Source organism: Zophobas morio, unplaced genomic scaffold (genome assembly GCF_036711695.1).
Source record: "Zophobas morio isolate AGI-343-1 ecotype UQ-CSIRO unplaced genomic scaffold, CSIRO_AGI_Zmor_V1 ptg000017l, whole genome shotgun sequence".
Taxonomy (NCBI): domain Eukaryota; kingdom Metazoa; phylum Arthropoda; class Insecta; order Coleoptera; family Tenebrionidae; genus Zophobas; species Zophobas morio.
Window position 1 is genome coordinate 13399779 of NW_026972122.1, and position 26362 is coordinate 13426140.

The 26362-nt window shown below is 34.3% G+C and overlaps 1 protein-coding gene and 1 long non-coding RNA gene across 3 annotated transcripts in view; one reads left to right on the forward strand and one right to left on the reverse strand.

The window, feature by feature from the left end:
* The window catches only part of LOC135130501 (uncharacterized), a 117020-nt gene extending 96984 nt beyond the window's left edge, over positions 1-20036 (reverse strand). Inside the window, exon 1 of one of the 2 annotated variants that reach the window (XR_010280797.1) lies at positions 19773-20036. This is a non-coding gene — a long non-coding RNA (uncharacterized LOC135130501). Of the gene's footprint in view, positions 1-19768 lie in introns of both variants that reach the window. The other variant, XR_010280796.1, reaches the window with a different exon arrangement.
* On the forward strand, positions 817-1440 carry LOC135130533 (uncharacterized). The gene is made up of 4 exons (XM_064057927.1): positions 817-925; positions 982-1044; positions 1099-1182; positions 1239-1440. Exons 1-4 carry the CDS (start codon positions 817-819, stop codon positions 1358-1360), a joined length of 378 nt encoding a protein of 125 aa, XP_063913997.1. The 3' UTR covers positions 1361-1440.
* Positions 20037-26362: the final 6326 nt, after the last annotated feature.

Here is a 26362-nt window from a genome sequence, read left to right on the forward strand (position 1 = left end):
CCCCTTTGACGTCGGGTGGAATCTCCACTCTTGGCGAAATTATAAAAGAGTAGTTTGGTCAATTTTTGTCAGTTCTCTGGCCGGGATTTTGTAGTGTGCACCTCGTTCCTTCTCGTCGCGTTCTTTGTTTTAAATTTTGCATCAAAGTGTCTTAGTGTTCATTTTTGTTCAGTGTTAAATTTTTATTTGTTTTATTTTCTAAATTTGTGGAAGTCACCGCGAGTGGTGATCCACTTGTTCATTTTGGTTTTCTTGTGTAAATTTTTGATTAATTCATTAGTGTGTGTAAATAAATAAGGGTGACCGATTTTCAACTACGTTGGACTTTCTTTCGCGGACTTTGCGGCCAACCCTTCCATTAAAAATAATAGTGCATTGAGACAGCGGTACTAGTGAGTGACTCCGTGCCCTCGAGCAGCGAAAAGGGAAGTTTCGAAAGGTAAGAGAATTCCCATTTTTCTGTGATGTGTGATTAACACTTCTCAGGTAGAAGACCAGATAAAAACACGCTACCCGATTAAAGATAATTTAATTTTTCAAAATATCATATTTTTTTTAACTCACGCCCCAGCTTAGTTAGGCTGGTTACACCATGAAGAAATGAACGTAAAAGTATTTGAACAGTGATTTGCAAAATTTCTTCTGAGCTTGAAGACCAAGTCGTAATCGTTATGAATAATGCGGCCTCCCCCTCCCGCAGGACATCAAAGACTGGCGAGATAAAATATCGAGTACGGAAATGACTTACTTAAGGCCGAATTATTACAAGTAGCTAAAGAATACAAACTGGCTATAAATATTTATACCGTAGACGAAATGGCAAAATCACAAAATAAATTAGTAGTCAGACTTTCACCGTACTATGAGCTCAATCCAGTAGAACTAATTTGGGCAGAGGTTAAGAACAAGTTGTTCACAAACTATGGTAACAATGAATATTCGATTATTATTTACACTTTTTAATAAAACTTTTAAATTTAGAGGATCCAGAAGCAACCAAAGCAATGTCGGTTCATCTACAAACAGTTATTAGCAATAATTTCGGTATAGGTGAAAAATTTATTTATGTTCACATTTTTACCAAATGTTATTTCTTAGAACAAAATACAAACAACCCTACATTCCTAACCATTGAAAAGGACGATACAGCAATGAATATACCGTCACCAATAATTATAAAGGGTAATTAAGAAACTACGAATAAAAAACCAATTAGTAAAACTATGTTGTATTTATAGATAATGCAGAATATATTGAAGATGATAGTCTTTTGTTAATGGCTGCACCTTCGCCTGTTGGTTCCCCCACCCAAAGAACTCTAGCTTCGAAACGAAAATCAAGGGAAGAAGAAATGCATTGACATTCTCACAAACCGTTTCGTCAAAAGAAAAAATTTCAAAGACCAGAGAGATGAAGAACTTGTTGAGAAAAAAAGACAAATTTTGGGGATTGAAGAAAAAATTAAATTCAAACAACTGGAGTTATTAAATCAACAGATTGAACGCAATAAGAAGCTGTTTGAAATTGAATTAGAAATTAAAAAAAAAAAACAGTTGGAACAATTATAACTTTATAATAATGTATTTTGTATTTCATTTATCTGAAAACTGTATTGATTAACCCTGTTCGTTTTGCATTACCACCTGCATTATCAACAAAATTAATTTCTTCCTCAACTTGTCCATTGAGTTCTATATCCTCAAAATAATCGGGTTCATTTTGGTGAACTGCGATGTTGTGCAAGACAGCTGTGGCAATTATTATGGATAAAGTGGTTCCCAGTTTTGTTCGCAAACCTAAAGTCAAACAAGCAAAGCGTCTTTTCCAACAGCGATCAATACAATTCCGCGTTTGAATATGAGCTGTGTTATAATTGTGTTCTCCTGGCGTAGTGGGGTTTAACACAGGAGTTGAATTCTGTGCATGCATAGGCGCTATCACCTAGTAAGTGACCAGGTATAAATTCTATGTTCTCACTTCTGGCACATAAAAGTGAGGCTTTCCACATTGTGCTGTCATGTGTTGATCCAGACCATCTGGCATCAATACCACGTATCAGCAAATTTGCATCACAGACCGCCTGGACATTGACAGAAAAAAATATTTTTTTCTGTACCGAAACAATTCTGCATTATTTCCTCCCACAGAAATTATGGGCACATGAGTTCCGTCAGTGCAGCCAATAACATTGTGGAACTACCTTAAATAAAAGCCAGTTTTCACTGCTGTCATCGACACAAGTGGTTTGTATTAATTTTCTCGATGTGTTGTGGTAATTTATGTGCTCGGACAATGGAATCGGACAGGGATGAAGATTTCTCGTACACCCCCGAAAAAATTGTCAAGACGGCACATACAGCTACATTTAATATCTATGTTCCAAAATAAAAAGTTTTTGAAGTTGGTGGGTGTTGAGTTTTGTTACAAACGCAAAAAAAATTTTGTATGCGACTCGTGAGTAACGTGGCTTTTTTTTACTCGGCGGATTTGCGCACTCGTCTTCGGCTCGTGCGGCAAATTTTCCTTCTCGGAAAAAAAAGATACACTTTACTCACTAGTTGCATAAATAACTATTTTACAATGACAGTGATACAAGCACAATTTTTTTTTTACTTTTTTGATGTCTGTCATCTACTTAAAGCAATAAAAAAAAGCTTTATGAAATACGATTTTCTGTTAGATAGTGGAAATGTAATTAGCTGCAGATATGTACGTGCATTTTTTGAACGAGATTCTACGCGAAATTTAAGATATGCACCAAAAATAACACAATCCAATATCAATCCTGGTGCTTTCGATAAGATGAAAGTTAAGTTAGCTGCGCAATTATTTAGCAATCAAGTTGCCAGCGGAATGACCACAGAGGTGGCTAACAATGAAGGAGCAGTTGCTGCACTATCAACTATCCAATTTATTTCGGACATTAATAATCTATTTGATATATTCAATTCTACTGGAAAAATTAGGGCAGATCATTCTTATAAAAGCATTTTTAAAGCCAGTGAATTTCAACTCCAACACTTAGAACAGATGCTGCATTTATTTGCAACAGTAAAAGTCATACAGCCAGACGGAAAAGATGTCACTAGTAGAATTAAGTCATTAAAGTGTTGGCAAATTACAATTAATAGTTTGTTAGGCATTTATAATAAATTGAACAAACCGCTGCCCACAAGACGGTTCAATCAAGACTTTGTGGAAAACTTTTTTGGAACGATCAGACAGCAAAGTGGTAACTGTTACAATCCCACACCGATTCAATTCAAAAGAGCGTTCATAAAACTGTTTGCGATGAAATCTATGCAGCACAGCTCTGCAGCAAATTGTGAGGATGATTTAGCCACTATTTTAACAAAAAGTGAAGACATGCCAACTATGCCCCAAATTAAGACTGTTGACACATCCCAACAAATTGGCAGAGGGCTGGAAGTTGATTCCACTGAATACAGAAAGAAATCTTGACTTACGTGATCAAAATATTCTACGATATATTTGTGGCTTTTTAATTGGTAAATGTTTGCGAAAACATTCTTGTCAAATATTCCATGAGTACGCAAATGCCTGTGGCACACTGGCACCATATACATTTTTATGTCATTTTCGTGCATATGACACAAGTGATTTACCGTTTGGAAAGCTGCACATGCCACATGAAGTTTTTGGCCATTATGTGGCTCAATTGGAAACTTCCTTTAATGGACTCTTTAAAGAATACTCCATTCCTTCACATGTTGGACACAACATTAAAAATCAATTATCCGTTATTCAATGTGAGAACTTCCCGCAGGAATATTTAGTGGCGCTATTTATTAGGATGCGCATATTTTAAACTTTAAAATTGCATAATAAAAAGCAGTTGGCATACCTAGCAAAAATAGAAGACTAATAATCTTCGAAAATTTATGAATTGGCTTACCCTTTACTTGGTATTGTATGTATAATAAACGCACATGTAAACAATTGGTTCTTTTTTTTTAATGCAGGTATACCGGTTAAAAAAGAGGGTATAGGGCATATCATGTGTGATATCTCTCCTACTTATTACAATTTTTCCTCGCTGGGATGGCCTTTGGTGTTACGCAATTGGAGTCGGATGCGTGCCCGTTGTGGCACCTTCGTTTTATGTATTCTGCTCTCGCAGGACTCGCAGGCCTACCAAAAGTGTCAAAACCTTAGTATTTCTAGTTACATTTTCCTAAAAGTTTCCACTAAACAAGGTAGCCACTACAAATTTTGCAAATTTTTGAACGAAATCCAGGTCATTCTTACCTAAACCGTCATTTTCCTGTGTTCAACGGCAAAATAATTAAAATCGACTGTTTGGACTCTTGAATTAAAGACTATATTCGTTTGTCACTGGTGGGGCAGTGGCTTGTCTGTGTAGTCTGTGGCGCAGACGTTGTAGGTTAATAAATAAATAGATTCTTATCTGCTGCTTGAAGGCGCGATAACTTGTGGAGCCTTATGAGATACATAAACACTGTTGAAGCTTTCAGAAACGATTTTCGTGCTTTATGGAATACATAACTATTGAATCGACAAATTTGTTACTAGAAACCGCGCATGATACAATAAATACCAGGTATGATATTGCGCAGGTACGGAGTGGGAGAGTGACGTCACTCAGAGAGTAAACACAGGCATTTCGCGCGTATTTTGCGACGTTTTTAGGTATTCCACGTGCCTTTTAGAAAGTTAGGGGGTGCACGTTATTTTATAATGGTTTTATAAAGTTACAACGATGCCTTGTGCCGTTTTTGGGTGTAATAGCGATAATCAATCAAAACATTTTCGGAACGACATAAAATTTTATTCATTTCCAAGGGACAATGTTACAAGACAATTATTATGGGTTATTTCTTGTTGTCGTTCGGACTCTTTTACAGTAAAAAATGCAAGAGTGTGTTCGCAGCATTTTAGTGAAAACGATTTTGAACGAAATTTGCAATACGAACTTTTGAATTATCTCCCTAAAAAAAGTTTAAAGAAACTAAAGTCTGGAACTGTGCCTTCGTTATGTCTTCCTAAAAGCAAAACAATCAAACTTAATAACAATATGGGGTATAAAATTTAACATGGGGATCCCTATGGCCACTTTTAAAAATGATGCACACACACGGTTCAATAGTAGGTACATTGTATTTATTTTTAGTAGTTATTAAAAATTCTTATTTTTAAGTTCAGATTATGTGGTAAAATGTTGTTTTTGTCAATTGTGTCGAAACCATTTTTTGTTCTGTTAATAATAGATTGTTTTACAAGTAGTAAAAAGTGGTTGTTTTAATGGAAGGTTTAATTATCGAAGGGAGCGAAAAAGAAAAAACACATTTTTCTTATGTGTTGAACATGTTATTTTTTCGTGTACTCAGTTTTTCAAAGTTTAAAACGGAATTTCTAAAGTAGATTTCAATTTACGATAATTATTATGTTTGTGTTAAATGTAAACAATTACCATAACAACAAGTATGTTCATGATTGATAATCAAATAAAAACGTAAAAAAGCAAAAAATGGCTCATTCTGAAGATCTTGGCATTTTCAGATAATCTGCAGAAGCCATTGCGAATGTGGTGCCCGTAAAATACTAGGAAAAGTATGAAAGGTGTTACAAATACTTTGATGAATGATTGAGAAGAACAAAAAATTCAAATAAAGCGGACGAGACATCAGTTATGCTGAATGGTTGGAAAAGTGTTACTAACGAGAAAAATAGCACATTTTATAATTATCTCCAAAGAGGCGCATTTTTCTATTGAGTACACGAAAAATAATATTAAACGCGAAATTTTAATTTGTCGCACACGATAAAAATGCCTATCAAACTCCCTTAAATTCGTTTTTACAATTTAATTCAGACAGATACGTAAATTTATTTTTCCGGTCATTTTATGCAGCGTTATAAATACATATAATATAGAGGTTGTACATACAACACACTTTTTTAAATACATAAAGAATTATAACAGTAAAAATTAAAAATATTGGCGATTCTTCGTGCTTTTATGTTGAAATTCCAATAGTGCTACTCTCTGAGTGACGTCATGCGCGAAATGGTCTCATTTTGAGCCGCACGAGTATCATATCTTGAGAATTATTGTATCATGGAAACCGCGCATAAGTAGGCTCACCCGCTGTGAAGACAACTTTAATGGTAATCCCTATCACAGCGGGATACCGACGATAATTTTGCGTGCGACTGTACCAACATAATTGACAGAAAAATATAATTCTTATTTGGCTGTTCAAGCCTTCATTTATTTTTGTTATAGTACAGGGCCGGATTAACAGGGGAGGCAGAGGAAGCACTTGCCACAGGCGCCAACTTGACACAAGCGCCAAATGTGGCTAAATTAAATTTCAAATTATTAAAAATATTTGGAACATGCATTTTTCTGTAGATTTACGAATCGGGTAGTAAACGCCTTCCCTAAAATGTAAGCGATATATTTATGCTTTACACCGACCTCCCGGCCTGCGGGTAAAAGGTTGCCACCTTGGCGTTCAAGAGCGGAAGTTGGACTGTCAGACACCGGGACCCAACAAATATATTAGGCACTATTAAACAATCGCTTCATTTGTCGGTATGTTTGTTTGGTAAGTAATGTATATTTTTTATTCTTGGGGAGAAACCACGATACACTTACAGGTAACGTCACTTCGATGCAAGAGGACTGGAAACTCAAGCGCTATAGCGGTTACGCACATTTTTTGTCGAGTAAAACAGAGATAAGTCATTTAATTACAACTAATTTTAAGAAATATATATATTTTATTATTATTTTTATTTCAAATCTAATGATTCTCACAAATAAATAAAAATTTATATTATCAAACACAGCAATTACAAATTTATTGCAAATCATTATTACTATTTTTATTTACATTTGTCTCTAGCATTGGTAAATTTTGAAGGTTTTTTCTTCATTTTATATCGCAAATTCTGGAAACTAATTTTTTTATTTAATTCCTGTAGTCGAAGGTACGTGCGTGTTCTGCTCAAACAGTAAAGTACTTCATACGGTAATTGATTTTTTAATTTTAACAGAGTTCTTTTTGCTAGCGTTGTAAATATATTTGTGTGTAAAGACCACCTCTAGATAAAAACTGTATCCAGTCTCCCATTTGATCGTTTATATTTAGAGATGTACCGACTGTAGGTCTGGCCGACTAACCGACTAGCCGATTGTTCGGCCAGTAAAAACCGACTAGTCGACCGACTGTTCGGCTTTGCTAAAACCGGTTTATATGTAAATGCCACAGACCGTGTTTTTTTTTCTATTTCTCTGACTACCTTAAAATTTTGTTTTATTTTAATAAAACGAATAACTAAAGTTCCTTTGTTTTCCAAAAAATGTGTTAAATTTGTTTGGATAATTCTAACATTTATTTTTTTGTAGTAACTCATTACAAAAATAAAGAACACAATTTAAGACCAGTTTATACAATATTTTAACTGAGATTAAGTTGATTGCGCATTTAACAAGGCCATTAGCGACGTCTGATTGGCGTAGAGTCAGTCACATGGTACTTTAACGCGGTGTTAAAAATTAAATCGCAATTAAATATTTAATTGAGGTTCTGTAAACCGGGTTTAACTGTTTTTCAATTTTAATTAAAAAAAGCCGACCGATCGCAGACTGCCAGCCGACGATGAAAAACGGCCGAATAGTCGGCTGATCCGACCGGTCGGCTACTAGTCGGTACATCCCTATTTATATTTAATGTGCACATAACCTGACGTCCCAGATTTTCAAATTTGTTTTTAAATTTATGAGTCACGTATCTTGCCATCATCTCCCAAATGTCCTGAAGATTTCCGGATAATCCCTCAGAACTGAATCTAACTTGGCTCGTACTTGCGGCTGGAGAAATTTCAGGCCGAGCCATCGACTTGATGGCTGTCTCTGGAACCACGATGTCCAGCGTTAGAGACAACTCCTCAACATCCGGCTTCCTCACAGAGGTCACGGTTAAAACTGGTGTGTGTCTTTTGATGATCAGAGGTGTTGGGTTTATATTCAAGATTCTAAACTATTGTTCTGACTGATTGGTCGGTGGTTGGTTGTGGCGATGCTAATATTGGGGTTGAGATGAGGGAATGGCTTGCAGATTAGTTCCTGCAAGAACCCGGTTGTTGACAGGAATCCTGCAATCGCAGTCGTGAAATCCTGGTATTTCAATGTCTTCTCTCGTGCTAAGCAGGTTCGGGTGCTTTGAGCTATTCTTCGAGCCATTGCGAACTTTGAAACCGGCTGAATCTCTCGGTTCAGCAGCACTTGGAGGATTCTCGTGACGGTTTTCCTGGTAGTCATCAGAATCGTCTGGTCTATTGTTTTCAAAATTCATAAGGATGTGCCTTCCGGGCTTACCTGCTTGACTGCTGGGGTTATTACTAACAGCACCGGGACCGAACGATCCCCTTGTAGCGGCAACTCAAGTCCACATATCCAAAAACGTTTTTTCCCAAAATCGCGGTTTGAACTCATCGAAAAAATCTAACCCAATGAGTCCGTCGGCTTCATACTTCAATTCTTCGCCGCAAATAACAAACGAGTGCGAAATTTCCTTATTCCCTAGGTCGAAAGTTCGAAAGTGATGTGAGCTTCTCCATGATTTTCCAACTTGTTTCCCGAGATGTCGGTGAGAAACACTATTTTCTTGTGCGACAGAAGCAATAACAAACGTTTTACTACACTAAGTTTGACCAGCGACACGGATGCGCCACTATCCACAAGCCGGGTTGTTGGGTGATCGTTGGTTTTTAATTGGATGTACGAGGAATTTGCGGAATTGATCTTCAAAATGACCTATTCTGGGCCTGTTTCGGCTAATTGCGACGCAATTCCGAGGCCTCTCTGGAATTTAAAGAGCACTCCTTGGTACTGTGTCTACCTATCGAGACGCAATAATAACAAATTGGCCTCTCCGTCGGATTGCTACAACCTCTCGCCACGTGTCTAACTTCGAGACAGTTCCAACATCGTCCCTGCATTTTCGGATACCTCTGGTTGAATGGCCTCCGGGCTCCTGTTCCACTTGCTGTGGCGTCTTTCGCCTGAACTGCTCTAATGGAACTTCGCACTGTTTCGTAACAATTTTCCTCCATTTGTCTTCCAATCACCGCTTCGTTGTCCTCTGCTATCGCTATGGCTTCTTCAATCCTGTAGTAGTCACCTGTGTTCAGTATCTTGTTGGCTAGCCTCAGGTTGATGCCTTGCAAAAATTGCTCGACAATCATCCGGTCTCTCTGGAACGTTTGCGCTGTTGTTAACACATCCTCCTGGAATACTCGGTTAGAAATTACTTTCAACCGAGTCGTCTGACTGTCGGAAACGAGCTAACTCTCTCCTCCCTTCTTCGCGGCTGTGTGGCTTGCTGAAGAGACTTTTCATCCATGTTCGGACTTCTTCAACAGTCTCTTTAGCACGACCACGCAGTTTCGTCTCTATCACCTGCAGAGTAACCGCCCTAGAGCAATGATGTTTGTGTGCTACAAATTGAATCGCGTCAATGAACATGTCGTAATCGATTCCTCCAGTGTAGTTCTCGATGCGATCGACGACTTGCAATCCCGTGATCGACGCTCTTAATAAGTAGGTGTTGACGTCTTATGGGCTGTTTGAATTAACGTTGGGTTTGGCACTGTTCGTAATGGGTGGATTCCGCATTTATTTAATGTGCACGTAACTTGACGTCCCAGATTTTCAAATTTGTCTTTAAATTTATGAGCGACGTATCCCGCTATATATTTCAAAGCTTCATTATGAATTTTGCCTTTACATTTAATTTTTTCTGTTAGTTGACTGTCATCGGAAGAATCAATTTGTTCTTGAAATAATCAGGTTCTGTAAATGAGTATGGCATCACATCTTTTTCACTAGAAATTGGGGTCAAAATTTGTTAAATTACTGAACACAGACTGTGTTAGGCAGGTTGCGGCATCATCATCAATCGAATTTTCTGTCTGTGTTAAAAGTTTAACTAAACACTCTTCCCCGTGTTCTTCAGTATTTTTGTTTTCAGTAAAAATTGATGAAGGATTTTTACCTAAAATAAACCATCTCATCCGACAGTTAAAATCCAAAGGATAAGGATGATAATTAGATGCGCCCATTCCTCTAATAAGTATAAGAAAAACAATTTTCTAACACATCTTGATGAAGTCGTGTCGTGAGGATGTATTCAAGTTCATAATTTGAATTTAAATACTCAAATAATTGCTCCAAAGAGCGATTAGATAAAATAATGCCCTCCTAAAACGGAATTAAAGATTTGTCTTTCCCTGCAATCATCTTTTGTACTAGATCCGATGTTTTGTGCGGGAGCTTTTTTTTATTTTCAATATCTATCCCGAAAGCACTTTTTTAATCGTTTTCTACGAATTTAGAACTCTCAAAACAAATTTTATCTATCCACCAGAATATGATTGATCCAAAATCCTGCGTCTATCAAATGATTTCTTAATAACTTAAGGAGATGCGGCACATCGACAAAAGCAAATACTTTTAAATTTTCTTTACCGGAACGTTCAAACCAACAATTTTTGTCATATCCTACATTAAGCTTTGACCACAATTTTGCGCTACTAGTGCCCATGTCACTAAAAATACCGACATCAGTAAAAACAGCAGCATAAAAACATGCAATTAATGTTATTGTCAGTTTCTAGTAAATCAATGTCACCATCATTAATAACTTTTCTTCGTTTAGCCGTTGTGGCCTCTCAGAATCGGATGATGACCGAGTCAGATTTAAGATTTCTAGCATTTTGAGGCAATCAAATTAATTTCTGTTTAATTGTCATGTCTTCGAAACAATCTGGTTCAAAATGAATTGAACAAATATAAACTAAAAAAATTACGAATGATCTCACTCCAAAATATTTGTCATGCAATAAAAAATATATATTTATTTACCATTTTAAAAATTTATTTTATCTTTCCGCTTGCACCCATTGTTTAAAAAATTGAGAGTTTTTAGGGAATTTAAAATATTTTATTCCATTTTTTTTTCTGTTACAGTTATTTCAGTTAAATACAGCACAGCTAGGCATGATGGATGATTTGTGAAAAGATAAAAAAAAAAAGAAAAATGCCTGCATTATATTCGCTTAGGTATGAGAAACGGCTGTGCTGCATCGAAGTGGCGTCACATGCGCTAAGTATGTCTAATTCGATTCAGAACTTCAGAACGTAGCATACTAGCATACCGGTGTGAGTGTATCGTGAGAGAATAGTATATTACATATCGAGGGTGGTAAGAAGCTAATTACGAATGAAGTTTATACACGAGCGAGCCTAGCGAGCGAGTGATGTAATATGAGTTCGTAATTAGCTTACCACCAGAGTTGTGTCATATACTTTTTCTACGATCTATAATGAAGAATAACTTTCAGAAGAAATTTTTTTGGGAAAGCAAATATTTATAGTTGCTATGGAAACTATTCAAACAGGCACGTAATATATATATCGGTCTAGGACAATTCGGCGCAGCCGACTTGGCGCGGCCAACTTGGCGCGGCCGACTTGGCGCGAGACATTTTGGCGCAGGGACACTTTGGCGCAGGGACACTTTGGCGCAAGCCATCTTGGCGCGAATGAACTCGCACCAAGAAAAAAAGATATAAATATACAAAAATTGCTCCCGTTGTTAGCATAACCTAATTTTTATAGTCTCCAACGCGGGGAGGGGTAATGTTGACTTTTTAATGGACACACGGGCGCTTCGCGCCCTGCAACCCATTATAAACATACTCCTAAACGTGGAACTTCTTGCTCCGTGGATCATTTAGTTATTGGAATTTGTGGGAATGAAAATGTGTATTTGGTTGCCTACACTTAGCATAAATAACGAGGTGCCAACTAAAGTATGAACAATAAATATTTTTTATATTATATACCGACGTACTCGCGCCAAGATGGCTCGCGCCAAGATGGCTTGCGCCAAAGTGTCCCTGCGCCAAGTTGGCTTTGCGCCAAAATGGCTCGCGCCAAGTCGGCCGCGCCAAGTTGGCCACGCCAAGTCGGCCGCGCCAAATAGTCCCATTCCGTATATATATATTACGTGCCTGTTCATTCATTACATGCCAGTGGGTGTAACTATGGTTTTACTATGAGGCTAGACAGTTCGTAATTCATGGATTACTATGTGGGAGTAGAAAAACACATTTTCTGTCCCTGAATTTTCGCAAAATAAGTTTAGTCGTGCTTTGTAAGCATACGAAACAAACAAAAACCCGATTGTTGTTCATTTGTGCTTTATTTTAATAACATTGTATTGCAATGTGAATTCTTTCAGTGTCAGTGATTTAACAAAGGTAACAAAAATAAAATTCAAAATATATAATTAGATCCGCCCGGAATGTGTAAGAAATTAAAAAAATATATTCAAAATTAAAAGATGTCCGGAACCAGAATGAAAAGAAAATTATCTGGCCGGAATAACTCTAAAAGAAAAATTGCAGAACAAGCAGAAATAAAAAACAAGAGGGTTCATTGACGAAATTTTTAATGGCATCATCGGACAAAATGATTCACGATGAACGTTCGACTTCTTCGACATTATAGCTATAGCAGCAGAAGAACCATTTCAAGAAGTATCTGCAGAAACACAATTAGAAATTACGGAAATTTCTGACGATCCGTCGCTATGGCCACCATAGGTTACGGATAACATGAAATTAATACTTGTAAAAAAGAACCTGTTCAAGTTAAACAAACTAAGTGTTTGTTTCCGTTAACAAATAGTAGGCGGTTTAGTGAAAATTATTATGTATGAGTACTGTGTAATAACCAAAAAATTGAAAGATCGTGGCTTTTGTACTCTTCAAAAAAAAAAGACGCAGTGTTTTGTTTTCTTTGCAAACTTTTTAATAGTAGCAGCGACAATTGGTGTCGTGATGGTTTCTGCCAATGGAAATCTCCTGGACGTGCCACAGAAAGACATGAGATCAGTAAAAATCGTACAGCAGCATTTAAACAATGGAAAAAATTGGCGCTTCGCTTGCAAAAATAAAAAAACTGTAGACAGAGAAAACTTGATTGACGCCGAAAATGGCATTGGGAAAATGTTTTGGAAAGATTAATTAGTATTGTAAGATATTTAATAATTTGCGAACATGTTAAAAAGATTAAAATGTCTCAAGAATTAAAGACATGCCACACTATATAGGAAACATTTTTCAAAATGAAATTATACCTGTTTTAGCAACCGCAATAAAATCGAAAATAAATAAATTAACAGTAGCCGCTAAATACTTTTCAATCATTTTAGATTGTACTCCAGATGTTAGTCATGTAGAGCAGATATCGTTTGTTGTCAGAACTGTTGACGTAACAAATTCAAATGTTGTGGTATGGGAATTGTTTTTAGGAGTTTATCCTGTACATGACACGACCGGCAAGGGTTCATATAATTATTTACTACGCGATACTTTGAAAAAATATTACTTAAATGTACAAAATTTGCGCGGACAAGCGTATGACAATGGATGCGGGGCAAAAATTCAGGGCTACAAACAAGGCTCAAAAACATTAATCCAAGAGCTCTTTTCATTCCTTGTGCATCTCACACATTAAATCTTGTAATTAATAACGCTGCTAAAGTTACTTTTGAAACAGTAATTTTTTTCAATGTGATACAAGAGTTATATAATTTTTTTTTCAGCATCCCCCTATAGACGGGAAGTTTTAAAAAATAATACTCCTAGGCTCACTTTAAAACCTGTGAGTGATACTAGGTGGGAAAGCAGAAATAACGCTATTCGCCTCCTGAGACTTCAGCTAAATAGCATTATTAAAAGTTTAAATGACTTAACTGAGGATAGTTCTCGAGACATCAAAACGAAATATACGGCCAACGGATTGTTAAACAAATTAACAGACTTTAAATGTATTTGTTCCATTGTTATTTGGGATGATGTATTATCAAAAATAGATGTAGCAGTAAAATGTTACAAAGACCAGGGTCTAATTTAAATTAATGCTCAAGAATATTAAATGATATATAAAAATTTTGCATCTGAAAATAACATTTTTGCTGAATTTTCAATTATTCGTAAAAAAACAAGACATTTTAGTTACGAATGTCCAGGCGACAACTTGGAAGATCCTATAAAAATATTTAAAATAGATTTTTATTTTGTAATTTTAGATATTGCTATAACAGCAATTGAAGAGAGATTTCGAAATTTAAATGACTGTAATAATTTATTTCAATTTTTATGCGAATTTTAAAATTTATCTGAGGAAGTATTAAAAAAAAACCTTGTTTTGATTTGGACCTCAATTTACAAGCAAATGTAGAAAATTAATTATTAAAAAACATAGATAGTCTAGAATCATTTCACGAATTAACAACATTTTTGGAATTATCCGAAGAAGACAATAAAGATATAAAATCACGTGTCACTGCAGAATCTTTAGCCTGAAAAATTGTTTCATTTAAATTTATTTGCTCGATAGAAATTTGGTACAACATATTAAATAAAATACATGTTGTTATAAGTAAATTATTACAAAAACCAAATTTAAATATTTTAGAATGTTTGAGACTCTTACAAGATATCAAGAATAATTTAGTTCAATGGAGATCTGATAATGAGTTTTTATTCGTGTTAAAAAGACGGCTGCAGAAAATGTTGCAGCTTTAAACTTGGACATTCAACCAGTGTCTAAAATCATTTACCTTTACGCAGTCCTGAAATAAGACCAAATTTTAATTATGAGGCTAAAGATGAAAATATTATAAAACCCCTAAAAAAATTAAAATTGAATTTTATTATGTAATTTTAGATGTTGCAATAAATGGGGTATCAGAAGCGTTGCAGCCAAGGGCGTAGAACAAAAATTTCATATTTTTAAAAATTTAAAAATTAAAGTTTGGCGGTGGACATAGCCAGATGCGTTCAAACTTGACCTGCAACTACTACGTCAGAAATGAATTCTTATTGTTTGAAATCACAGCTTTCACACATCTGGTGCAAAAACTCACAGGCACAAAAAAGAAACAGACAAACGCTTCTTGTCGTCCCAATATTTCCACGAAATTCTGTATTTCTCCCACTACAATGACATTATTGCAAACGTCTGTGCAGCGTTTTAAAATTCATTTACTTCTCATTGTTGTTGGTTTGATTAATGTCTTATGTACATGTACATAACATGTTGTTGTGGTTCTCCTTATTTGTATAACCGAAAAAAGAGGTAAGCAATTTCAAATCAGATTCTTTTTATTTAAATTTATAAAAAATGTATCAACAGAATCATAAATAAACAGGCCAGTCAGAAGACATTGGATTTTTTCGTGAATAAAAAATAAAAAATCCACAACTTTTTGGTGAAACCAGAAACAAGTACCCCGAAAATTGAAAATATATGCAACAAGAAACCTTGGAAACATTGTCTTCTGAACAACAACCAACAAGTTTTGGAAAATTTCTAGGAGAAGTGGATGTGGGAACTTACGTCAATCAAGAAATCGGTGATCTAGAAAAATACAATATTTTAAAAAATGCATTTTTTCCCTACAGAGACTTTATTTTCCATTCTCAATTCATTACAAAAACGACAAAGAGATTAAGTGCTTTTTATCAGTAAAATATTTCAATTCTTTTAACTGGTTAACATATTCTCGAAATTTGAAAGGTGTTTTTTGTAAATTTTACGTTTTATTCGCTATCTTTCGCTAAATATAGATGTTTTCAAATCTATGAATAATCGGTAGTTAATTAGTTTGTGTGAAACAAGATGGACAGAATAAACACCAATCTGTCTTAAACTTTAAGCTTTCTTTTGAATACATAATAATTGACGCTTCAGAGTTGTTATCACAATGGAAAGACAATGATTCGTCCTCGAAACCTCGACACACCTCAAGAAAATTTCTATTTTAAAAGATATGCAACCCATACTACCTCGTTATGACAGCTGCCACTCATCTCTAAGGGTTAAAATTGTTTACAATAGTTTTATTACTGCTATTGTCAGCTGGGGCAAGTGTATCTCGGCTTGCACGTAGAGCAGAGGAAGGAACTAAAATATTTATCTACTAAAAAAGAAAACAAACAATATTTCTTAGCTTACGTTCGAGAAGTAAAAACGCAAAAACACGTCTATTGGTATATAAAAATTGCCATTTTGTAATATTAGTTTCAAAAGTTTTGAGCGATATTTGAGAAGTGTATGACGTCATCGATAATTTTTTAAATAGCACCTCCTACTTTTTTTTAGCATAAAGTCCCTTGAAAGAGAATTTTTGATATGTGGTTTAACCTAATTTACTGTCATAAGAAATGAAAAAAGCCAAATGTGTGTTTTAAAATAAATTAATAAAATCATTGTCAGAGACTGTTGAGATCTTTACTCGCAATACACATAACAAAAAAATGCTTGTTCATATATGTAACTCCGACCATAATTCTTACTCTTATTTTTAAATTCCTGTTTCCATAAAAATTCGTACGTGTTGGGCATATTCTGTAAGTAGGTAGAAAAGTAAAATTAAATTTCCAAGAATATTTTATTGTAGGTACGAAGGTACGTTATTGTGAGCATTTCTTAGTAATCTTGGAATTTTTCAACCCAAAATCTTACAAATTTAGGTAGGTACATACCTAGTTACCTCTCGAAATGTATTTTGAATGAAGCAAATTGGTCGAAGGTTATTTCGACAGAACTTCTCTCGCCTCTGAAATACAATAAAACAAACCCAGCTTTTTCGAAAAATTATAAAATTTAATTATGCGAATTTAATTTTTTTATGAGAACCCGGATATGTTAAATTCTACACGGATTTACACACCATAAATGCAGGAGTATCTTATTTTATAAAATTTAAAAAACTTTGTATTATAAATTTTGAATCTGACGTCATCCATTGGTGGTGGAGATGATTTGCCAAATTTTAGTTAGCGTTTAACCATTGTATCAAGGGCGATGCTTTGCTGCGGCAATAAGTTATAATAATAAGGGTACGTTCCTAATTCAGTTATTCAAAAAAATTTTTGGGGAGGCCAATGTTAGTATGCGAAGGCGTTTGCGGAAAAAAAAATGAAAAAAATAAAAACGCTTAATAAAATTAAAACCTCTATTAAAAAGTTGCGTATCCGAAGTACGAATTCCGGCAAAAATAATATCGTCGACGATGAACAAACGAAAACTGCAGATATATTACCTGAAGTGTATGAAAGAAAAAAATCGGATTTATTAATAAAGCTGTCACAGAGTAACGTAAACGCTATTGAAAAAAACTACTTGTGGTCAGCGAATGTGTAGTGAATGGAGTAAAGAAAGGACAAAATGAGAGATGAAATTAACACCGCAAATACCGTTAAAAGTATTGTGCATTTCGATAAAACTTTAATGAAAAAATTGCCCAAGTCTATACAGTTTGTTACTGACAATAAAGAAAAGGCCAAAGAAAAATTTGAAGCTCTAACAAATTTGAAAGTTGTCTCCTGTGGATTATTTACAGATAACGAAAAGAAATTTTTAGGAGCTTCTCCAGATGGCTTAATAAATTCTGATTCAATTGCAGAGAATAAATGTTCATATGCGGTTTGCGATAAAAATATTAAAGAAGCTATTTAAAATAAAATCATTAATTATTGTACAATAAATGCAGATAATAAAATTATTTTGAACCCTAACCACAACTACTTATATCTATCAGGTGCAGGGTCAACTGCATATTACTAAAAGAAAATGGTGTTATTTTATCATCTACACTAACGTAGATTTAGAATATTTTTTGATTGAAAGAGATGATGACTTTTGGAATAAACATATGGTCAACGCATTAGAAAATTTTTATTTAAATGCCATGCTACCAGAAATTGTTGACTCGTGGTGGAGTCGAAATCAGCAACTCCGAAATATATTGAAAAAAGATTTATAGACAAATGCAAGTTTTTTTTGGCAATAAGTGTAAAATGTTGAGTTTTAGCTTTGAAGGGGTCTTTGCTTTTTTATTATTATTTTTATTTTATTAATATGATTTTATTGATGATGATATTTTCCTGTGATTGTTTAATATTTAAATGCAGTGTATAGAGGCACGGATGTCAGCACTCTGTTTACCAAACTCACAAAACGCAAAACGATTACACCTTTTTGCTATTTATAAATTTCTGCTTGAAAATTCTTTGGTATCATAAAATCTATCTCTCCCTTTCGTACTGTCGGAGGCAACGTACATACTTCAAAGGATGGTCAAATAAGCTCAAGGTATTTAAAAGGTGCTCTACTATTTTGGGTTGCCTAACTTACCAAAATTTGCCCTAAATGCTTTGCAGTTTTTTTACAATAACTAAAAGAAGTAAAATTTTAACAGAAAACGAAAAATGGCGCCTAAAGCAGAAAAAAATTCTCTATCAACTCGATATTTTTTAAAAGCACACCGAGTTATAGTTTTCGCTAAAAATCCGCTCGGGTTTTACGCACTTTATTTTTTATTTTAAAAACGGCTACGTTTTTTAAAAAATACAAGACTCTTCCTTAAAGATTTTTATGTCATGAGCACGCAGATGTATCGCCCTACTCTTCAACTGTTAAAATGAAGGCGCAAAATGGGTTGGCGTTTTGCCTTATTTTGGCATCTTTTAATGACTGTGTGGAGGAGCCTTAACATATTCGTTCCTTACGACCAATTTTATTATGTCTCTTTTTTACTTGTCGTATTTTCTTATTTAAGTAAGCTATTACAAAAAAAAGTCAGTAGATAAAAATTTTGCAAAGTCATTAGTTGAAGAGATTACAGCTGTTTTAAGAAACAAAAGGGACAATGCAGATTCTTGTTTTGAGGGCATTTTCAGTGAAGTAGAAACAATTTTTTTATACCTACATTATGTAATATATCACATATTTATATTTTTTAAACTTTGGTATTATATTGCATTTAACATTTGAAAATTTTATTTTATTGTATAATTTTGTAAGTTATTTTTAATAGCAATATTTATAAGTAATATGTTGAGAAAGATCCTACCCTACCCCCTTAGACAACAAAAATATTTACGCTCCTGCCTGCTGATTCATTTTAGTACATAGGTACTGACATGTGGAAAAAATTTTGTTGTATAAAAACTTCAGCGATTCATATAAATTTCAAAATATTGCGCAATTAGCTTTTTTTATATTAACTCTACCACATTCGAATGCCGATGCGGAAGGAGTGTTTTCCGTGGTAAACGATATTAAAACAAAGAAAAGAAATCGTTTAGGAGACAACACATTCAATTCGATGTGCTTAATAAGATCTTCATTCAGTGCGCAAAAAATAAATTGCATTAATTAATTATGTATCGAACTGATTAAACCTGATTATTGTAAATAAATATTTTAGAAATAAGTTTTTTTTAATGAACTATTGGGGGAATTTTCGTTCAAAAAAGGGAAATTTGAACAAGCCGCTAGGGAAAAGACGTCGCAGTGACCTGGCAACATTCGTGCCTCGTTAGTTATGAAAATACAGCCCTTTTGCTGTCATAAAATTTTATTAGGATACAGATGTGAGATGAAATGCACCAGTGGTATTTTATCTGATACCACTGGTGCATTTCATCGCCTTGACTTTATTGCACGGTCAAACGAGTTATCTGTGAGATAACTTTAACCAGTCGTTGTACACAATTAATGTATTGGTAACGTACCCCTGAATACAAAATAACAGTACTGAAATGATAAGTAAAAAATGATCGGATATTATCGTCTAAATCTCAAAACCACATTAACCCTGTGCTCGGGTTGCAAACACTTAATTATTAACAAGACTTACCTGGTGTCGTTGCAAGGGACCAGTGAATCTCAAAACTATACCTACTGATATCGTGATATCGTATAAAAATTAATTATAAACGATTACTAGGCATTGGTTTAACACAATTTTCAAAGATAAAGTTCAAAAGTAAATGCAAAAATCACTTTCACCACTTTTACATGGGTACCCACTACACTTCTCTAGCGGCAAAAACCAACTGACATCTGCAATCTGCCATCTGCATCCCTGCGCCGCACGGGCATTGTCACATTGTCAGATTCACAAGGCCACAACACAACAAAAGCACTTCCACAGAACACTATCTCCTTCGAGTTAGTGCGAATCCGAACACTTCAAGGATAAATAGTTGCACATCGCAACCCGAATATTTTCGATACCATGACTAAGCGGTGGTCGGCTCAAAAGCGATTAATAATAACCGATAATAACTAAGTAACTATCAGTAATTTACAATCTTCTTTAAACTGACGGGGATGTTGTGGATATTTAGTTCCACTCTTCCACTACGTTTTCGAAGGATATTTATAAAAATTAATTATACTCCAATAAATATTATGTCGACCAAATAATGTACAGTAATGGCAATACAGCGTGTTAAACCAACAAATGGCAAAATTTGTATAAATCCATTGATACCGGGTGTCCCACCTAACATTTTCGGGTGCAATAACTCAGGTATTTTTGAAGGGATTTTTATGAAATTTAAAACAGGTGTAATATAATAGGTAAACATCAGGCATAACAAAGAAACTATTTTATCGTACAAAAAAACGAATTTTGACACAGCTTCCTGTTAAAAATTATTCAAAATTGCATTATATTTTATTATTATAATAATAATAATGATTTATTTAACGGTTAGACCACTTACAAAAATGGAAAAATATAACATAGACCAAACAAAAAAAATATATTAAAAACTAGTTGACAGTGTAGTCCGAATATTGCGCTTGAAAGAAGTGAGAGACACACCCACTATACAACTTTAAGCAACTAAAATAACGCCTGTGCGCGAAAAATTAATTAAAGCACTGTTTTTGTTTAAAAAAACTACGTTAATAAAAACGCAAAAATTAATGAATTTGTTTTTTTTTTAATTTAATAGTGCTGTCGGTGCAAAACAATTGCCTGAGACGCCGAGTTCAGTTTTGTACACCCTTGAAATTTTTGTCAAAATCTGACAAGTTATTGAAAATGGCTCGCTTTTCATTAATTATTAAAACAGAAATCATTTTAGCCTACGGAGAATGCCGTACAGACATAGATGAAACAATCAGTACTGTTATCGAACGGTATCACGACGACGAATTTACGAAATTCAAAGTACAGAGAATAACTTATTTGAAGATACGCCAAGTGTACAAGACCTAAAACGAGTGAAAAAAAACAAAATGTTAAATACATCTATATCTGCACTGGTCGGACATGCCCATTCATTACAAATACAATATTTTTGGAGGAAAATTTTTCTTAAACTTTCGCAAATCAATAATATTTAGGAGTATGGTTTTGTTATTTACCTTATCGTTTGCAACAAAAGCAATAGTTATAAAATATAAAAATATATTTACCAAGTAAATGACAATAAATTGTTAAAATTATTAGCCGCAATCGTTTCAACATGTTTTGCGTTGTTGTTTTTTTTTTTTTTAATATCGCGGCAGTGATGAACGTTAGTAAAATAATAACGTGTCCGTGAAGCTATTAGCCCGAGTATTAGCCACACAGCAAAATGTTTGACTTTTTTCAACGCAAATCATTAGTGAGTTGCTTGCAAGTAATTCTAAGCATCCAACGGTGGTTTCTTATGCAACTACTAAAATATTCATGTTAATTATTTTGGCGGCTAACTGCATGGCAGAAGGCAGTTTATTTAAAAATTTGATTTTGCTTAAACTGTTTGTTAGTATATCGTTTTGTAAGGATTTAAATAATTAATTATAAATTTTTAATAGAAGCAGCTGTTTTTTATGCATATTAACTTTGACTTGCACTTTTAATTACGTATATCATATGCTTGCGCATTATAAACCTCATTTTTTTGTATAGGGTGTAAATATTTTTTGTTCACTACATATTTGTCATACTGTTTCAGAAACATTCAATTGTAAATTTTAGGCTTGAACATTTTGAACGTAATTTTAAATTCGGAAAACAATTGTTACTCAAATGGGGTCGAAAGCATGTAAAGATTGTCCAGAATTTAATTTGTTTTACAGCCCTGTCGTCAATTTCATTGTACAGCCAAAGAGCATGTTAGGGGAAAGCCGATGTTTCCGGTACCCAAATTCGCCGTGTACCGGACAGTCTGGCAGGTAGGTAAATTTACAAATTTCTTGGTTACCTCCATACCATTGTTGTTTTAACCGGATTGAATTAATTTGGGCAACGTTAAACAAAAATATTAGAAAAAATAATAAAAACCCTAAATTTAGTGCAGAAACCGTCGAACTTATTAAACACGAAGTTGAGAAAATTGATAGCGAATTGTGGAATAAATGTATAAACCAATGTAATAAAAATTGAGGAAACGTACAGATCTAAATTTGTAAAGGAATTAATTATAAATCTAAGCGACAGCGATTGTGAGATGAATAAAACGTTGCTTGTTATTATTTGTTGTTTGTATCCCTTAAGTTGCTACCTGACCGACCGCGAATTAAATAACTCTTTTTCAAACTTGCGTTTTTAAAAAGTTTATTACGACCAGCAGTAAGACAGTATAGCAACAAGACTGATTAACAATTCAAAATTGAGCATTATATATGCATATTTATCGTATTGGTAAATACATGATATTCTATTGATAAACACATGATACAAATAAATGACTAATATAACTCCTCCCTCGCTAAGTCGGAAAATAATACGGATGTATTATTTTGCGATGTTCCTTCCTTCTTGGCGCTTGATAAATTTGGATCAGGTGAAGTGTTGTCGTCGGAGGCGAAGGCGGTTTTTCTGCATATGGCTCGGAGACGACCTCGATGTTTGGCTAATAACCACGTACAAGGGGCTAAAAGTAGAATAATAATTACGAAGGTATACGTGAAATGTACTTCACGATTTTGCGTAATAATGGGGGGCGACAATTCTGCGGCTTTCTTCTTTAGTTTCGATATTTCATCCAGATCAGGGTGGTGTAGAATGATACGTCGTGTTGTGTGTTGTTCCACAACTTCTGGTACTTCAATTTTCGGTAGCAGGAATGGCTCTGCTGATATCGAATTCTCTTCGTTTTTATATCGGAAACCTTCACATTCAATTTCGCAATGATGTGGAATCTTCAGGAGGCTGGGTTCTTGAATAATCGAATAACCAGTCGCAATACAGGTCTTCTTGACTTTTAGCGGGCTTCCAGTTGGGATTAGCAGAAGATAATTGTGGCTGACAGGTTGCTTAATTGGCCTGTAGATGTGGACATTGGCCAGGCGGCAGTTCTTGCTATCAGTATTGTGGATAAGGGGCATTACGCAATCATCTTCATTCCAAGTCAGCTTGTCTTTGCAGATTCGGACATTTTCTACCTTTGGACAATCGTCTTCTTCGTATTGGTGGAGTTGAGAGCCGAGTATTAGGTACGGGTTTGGAGGTATGATTGTAAGGTTATTTTTTGGAATAGGGTATAGATGATAATATTCAAATACTTCAGAGTTAAAAACAGGCATATGAATAACAAATATTATTTTATTTTTAAAAAAGGAAACTTTTAAATTGGCAATTTGGTAATAAGAATGAATAGTTTTGAATTGAACGATTTTATCTTGACCGTACAAATTAACCAAAGTGTTAACAATATTTTTTAAATCTGAAACGTTTATCACAGAACTGTGAAGAGTATTTAATTTAGAAAATGTTATTGCATCTTCTAAGTTATCTAACAACGTAATCAAGTTCTGACAATTTAGTATTACCTGGTCTAAGGTGTTCTGAGCTCTGATATACCCTGTAATATCATTAAATGTTTTTTGAATATTATTTTGAAAATAGTTTAACCTATATGCAATCAATTCCTGATTTTTGTCCAGAGTTGTTATTGTACGATTATAATGATCAATTAAACTTTGGGTCAGAGAGGTCTGGAGTTGTATTTGTTTATTAAGTGCATTTTGATTTTCGAACAAGGTTTTAACGGCCTTATCATAACGATCTGCATCATCTGAATCTAAAGTACCAAACAAGAATTTTGAAGTTTTTCCTACTAAATCGATTAAAGCTCGTTTTTGTCTTACATGTGGTGTTAGATTGTTTAGTTTGTTAGTAGCCTCTATTATAAGGTAATGGGCGTGTGTTAATAGGTTTCTTAGCACGTTATGATAAATGAGACTTTGTGTGTTATTTGAGGATGAGTTATGTAGCATATCGCTCATAGTGTTAAAATAAATTTTCGTGTTATCTAATAGGGTAATTAGTGGTTCTATTTCAATAAAATGGATAAAAGTGTGTGCACTTTCAATTATTCTACCTTGACCCAAGCGAAATGGAAGAATTTGGCTGTGGATCGGTGTTACGTCAATGTTTTGATTCTGTGAGACATGGGCTAAGACAAGGAGAGCGATCAGGATTTTGAGATGAGTCATCATGTACCTGAAAAGATGTTTTTTGTGGATAAGTCTTTCTTGGTTTTTTAATACATGATTTGTGATATGCTCCCTGTTTTGTTGTTAGTTTATTACTATTGTCTGCAATGGCAAAGGTTTGGTTAAACTTAGGTTTCGCTTTATTTCTGTTTTTTGTTTTGACATAGACGGTTTCGTTAGGCTTACACGTTACGGGTTCTTCTCTTTTGGCATTTAAATTTTGGATAATATGTTCTTTTTTATTTTCAGATGTTCTTTTGATGTTGTCATATAATAACTTTACTTTATCTTTGTGATTCTGTATATAGTCTGTAATGATGTTTTTATCAGACAATTCGAAAGGGTTACCACTGTTAATATGGCCTTTAATTACTTCGAAAGGCGTGTAACCTGTTACAGAATGTATGGCATTATTATATCCAATAATTGCATGCTTCATTAAGGTATTCACTTCTTCGCGTGGTTTATCTAGTTTTAAACATCGAATTTCTTCGGCGATTGTGGAGTGGAACCGTTCGACTGGAGAATTACTATTAGAATTTTTCGGTGTCGTGTAATGTAATTCTATTTTGTGTAACTTGCAAAAATCTTCTAATAAATTATTCTTAAATTCACTGCCACAATCAGTTGTTATTTTATAGGGCATGCCATGGTGTGAGATAAAATTGAGCAAACTGTTAATAACGTTAATTGGATGCAAAGAATTGATAGGATAAGCTTGACCGTATCTAGAGAAAGAGTCAATAATGGTAAGAAAAGAATTGTTTAAAATTTTGAAAACGTCCAAATGAACGTGATCGAAAGGTTTGTTAGATGTTGGGGTAAGATTGAACTTAATGACAGGTGGGTTGCGTTCGTATTTCGCAACTTGACATGTTTTGCAGTTATTGACATAATTTGTGATATCTTCTAGCATATTTGGCCAATACCAATTTCTTGAAAGTGAAGCCTTCATTTCGTTAATTCCTTTGTGACAGGTTTTTCCTTCGTGGTGGTATTTAATTTTATCAGTTTGATCTTCGGAAGTTATTACGTCTGTCAATAAGATATTACACTTTACGAATTTAAACGAGGCGTTTCTAAAGTACATTTGTACCGTTTTATGGAACCTAGCTGATATCTGGGGTGTTTTGAAATACAATGAGTATGTTTGTTTTAGATCGAGATAATGTTTGACCGTACTTATTAGGTGTGTTTCAAAATTAGCAAATGGAATAGACATAATTAAACGAGTTTTATTGAAGACCTTCTGAATTTTAACATTCGGTGTTATAATGTCTCTGCTGCAACATATAATTACTTGATTTTTATATGCATTTAGAGGTCTGTCCGTGATAGGTATTTCCATTATCGGATTTTCTAAAGAAGTGTGGACTGTTTCGTTGTCACTTAAAACTCGATTTGGTGGTTTAATTTGTATGTCTGATAATATTTCAATTTTCGGTGTTTCTTTTGATTCTTCTGTTAATTTTGTTACTGATGGGCTAATTGGGACTGATATCTTATCAGGATTTTCAATTTTAAAATAATCGTCAAGTAGTTCAATGTCTCGTTCTCTTTGTTTATCATTCATATTAACCACGAGGGATGATGTTTCGTCGTCATTTATCGCGTTTATTTCAATTGTCGAAATTAATGCGAACGTTTCATTAGATTTTCTAAAATGAAGAGGGACAGATACTAAGTTATTAACTAACCTTTTATTTATTAAGTCTATCGAAAATCCCATATCGATTAAATCTTTGATACCGATAATTCCATCGAAAAACTCATGAAAGTTGTCAAGCAAAAATTCGGATATTTTATTAGAAGCGAATTCGGGAAAAATGGGAATGTCAGCTTTATATTTAATTTCTTTTTCACCAGTAGCTGTTTTGATCTTTGTACAGGACTGATAAATAGTAGAAGAGTAATAATTTTCTGCAACGTAAGGTCTGATGATAGAAACGGAACATCCTGTGTCGATTAAAAGTTTGAGAGGCGGGTTATTAATTTTGACATATGGTA

What these genes read in the sequence shown, in the direction of transcription:
- LOC135130533 (XM_064057927.1), top strand. Translation starts at nt 817, where the DNA reads ATGGCAAAATCACAAAATAAATTAGTAGTCAGACTTTCACCGTACTAT. An exon ending in CAAGTTGTTCACAAACTATG is followed by an intron (nt 926 to 981) that starts GTAACAATGAAT and finishes TTTTAAATTTAG; the next exon opens with AGGATCCAGAAGCAACCAAA. An exon ending in AGTTATTAGCAATAATTTCG is followed by an intron (nt 1,045 to 1,098) that starts GTATAGGTGAAA and finishes GTTATTTCTTAG; the next exon opens with AACAAAATACAAACAACCCT.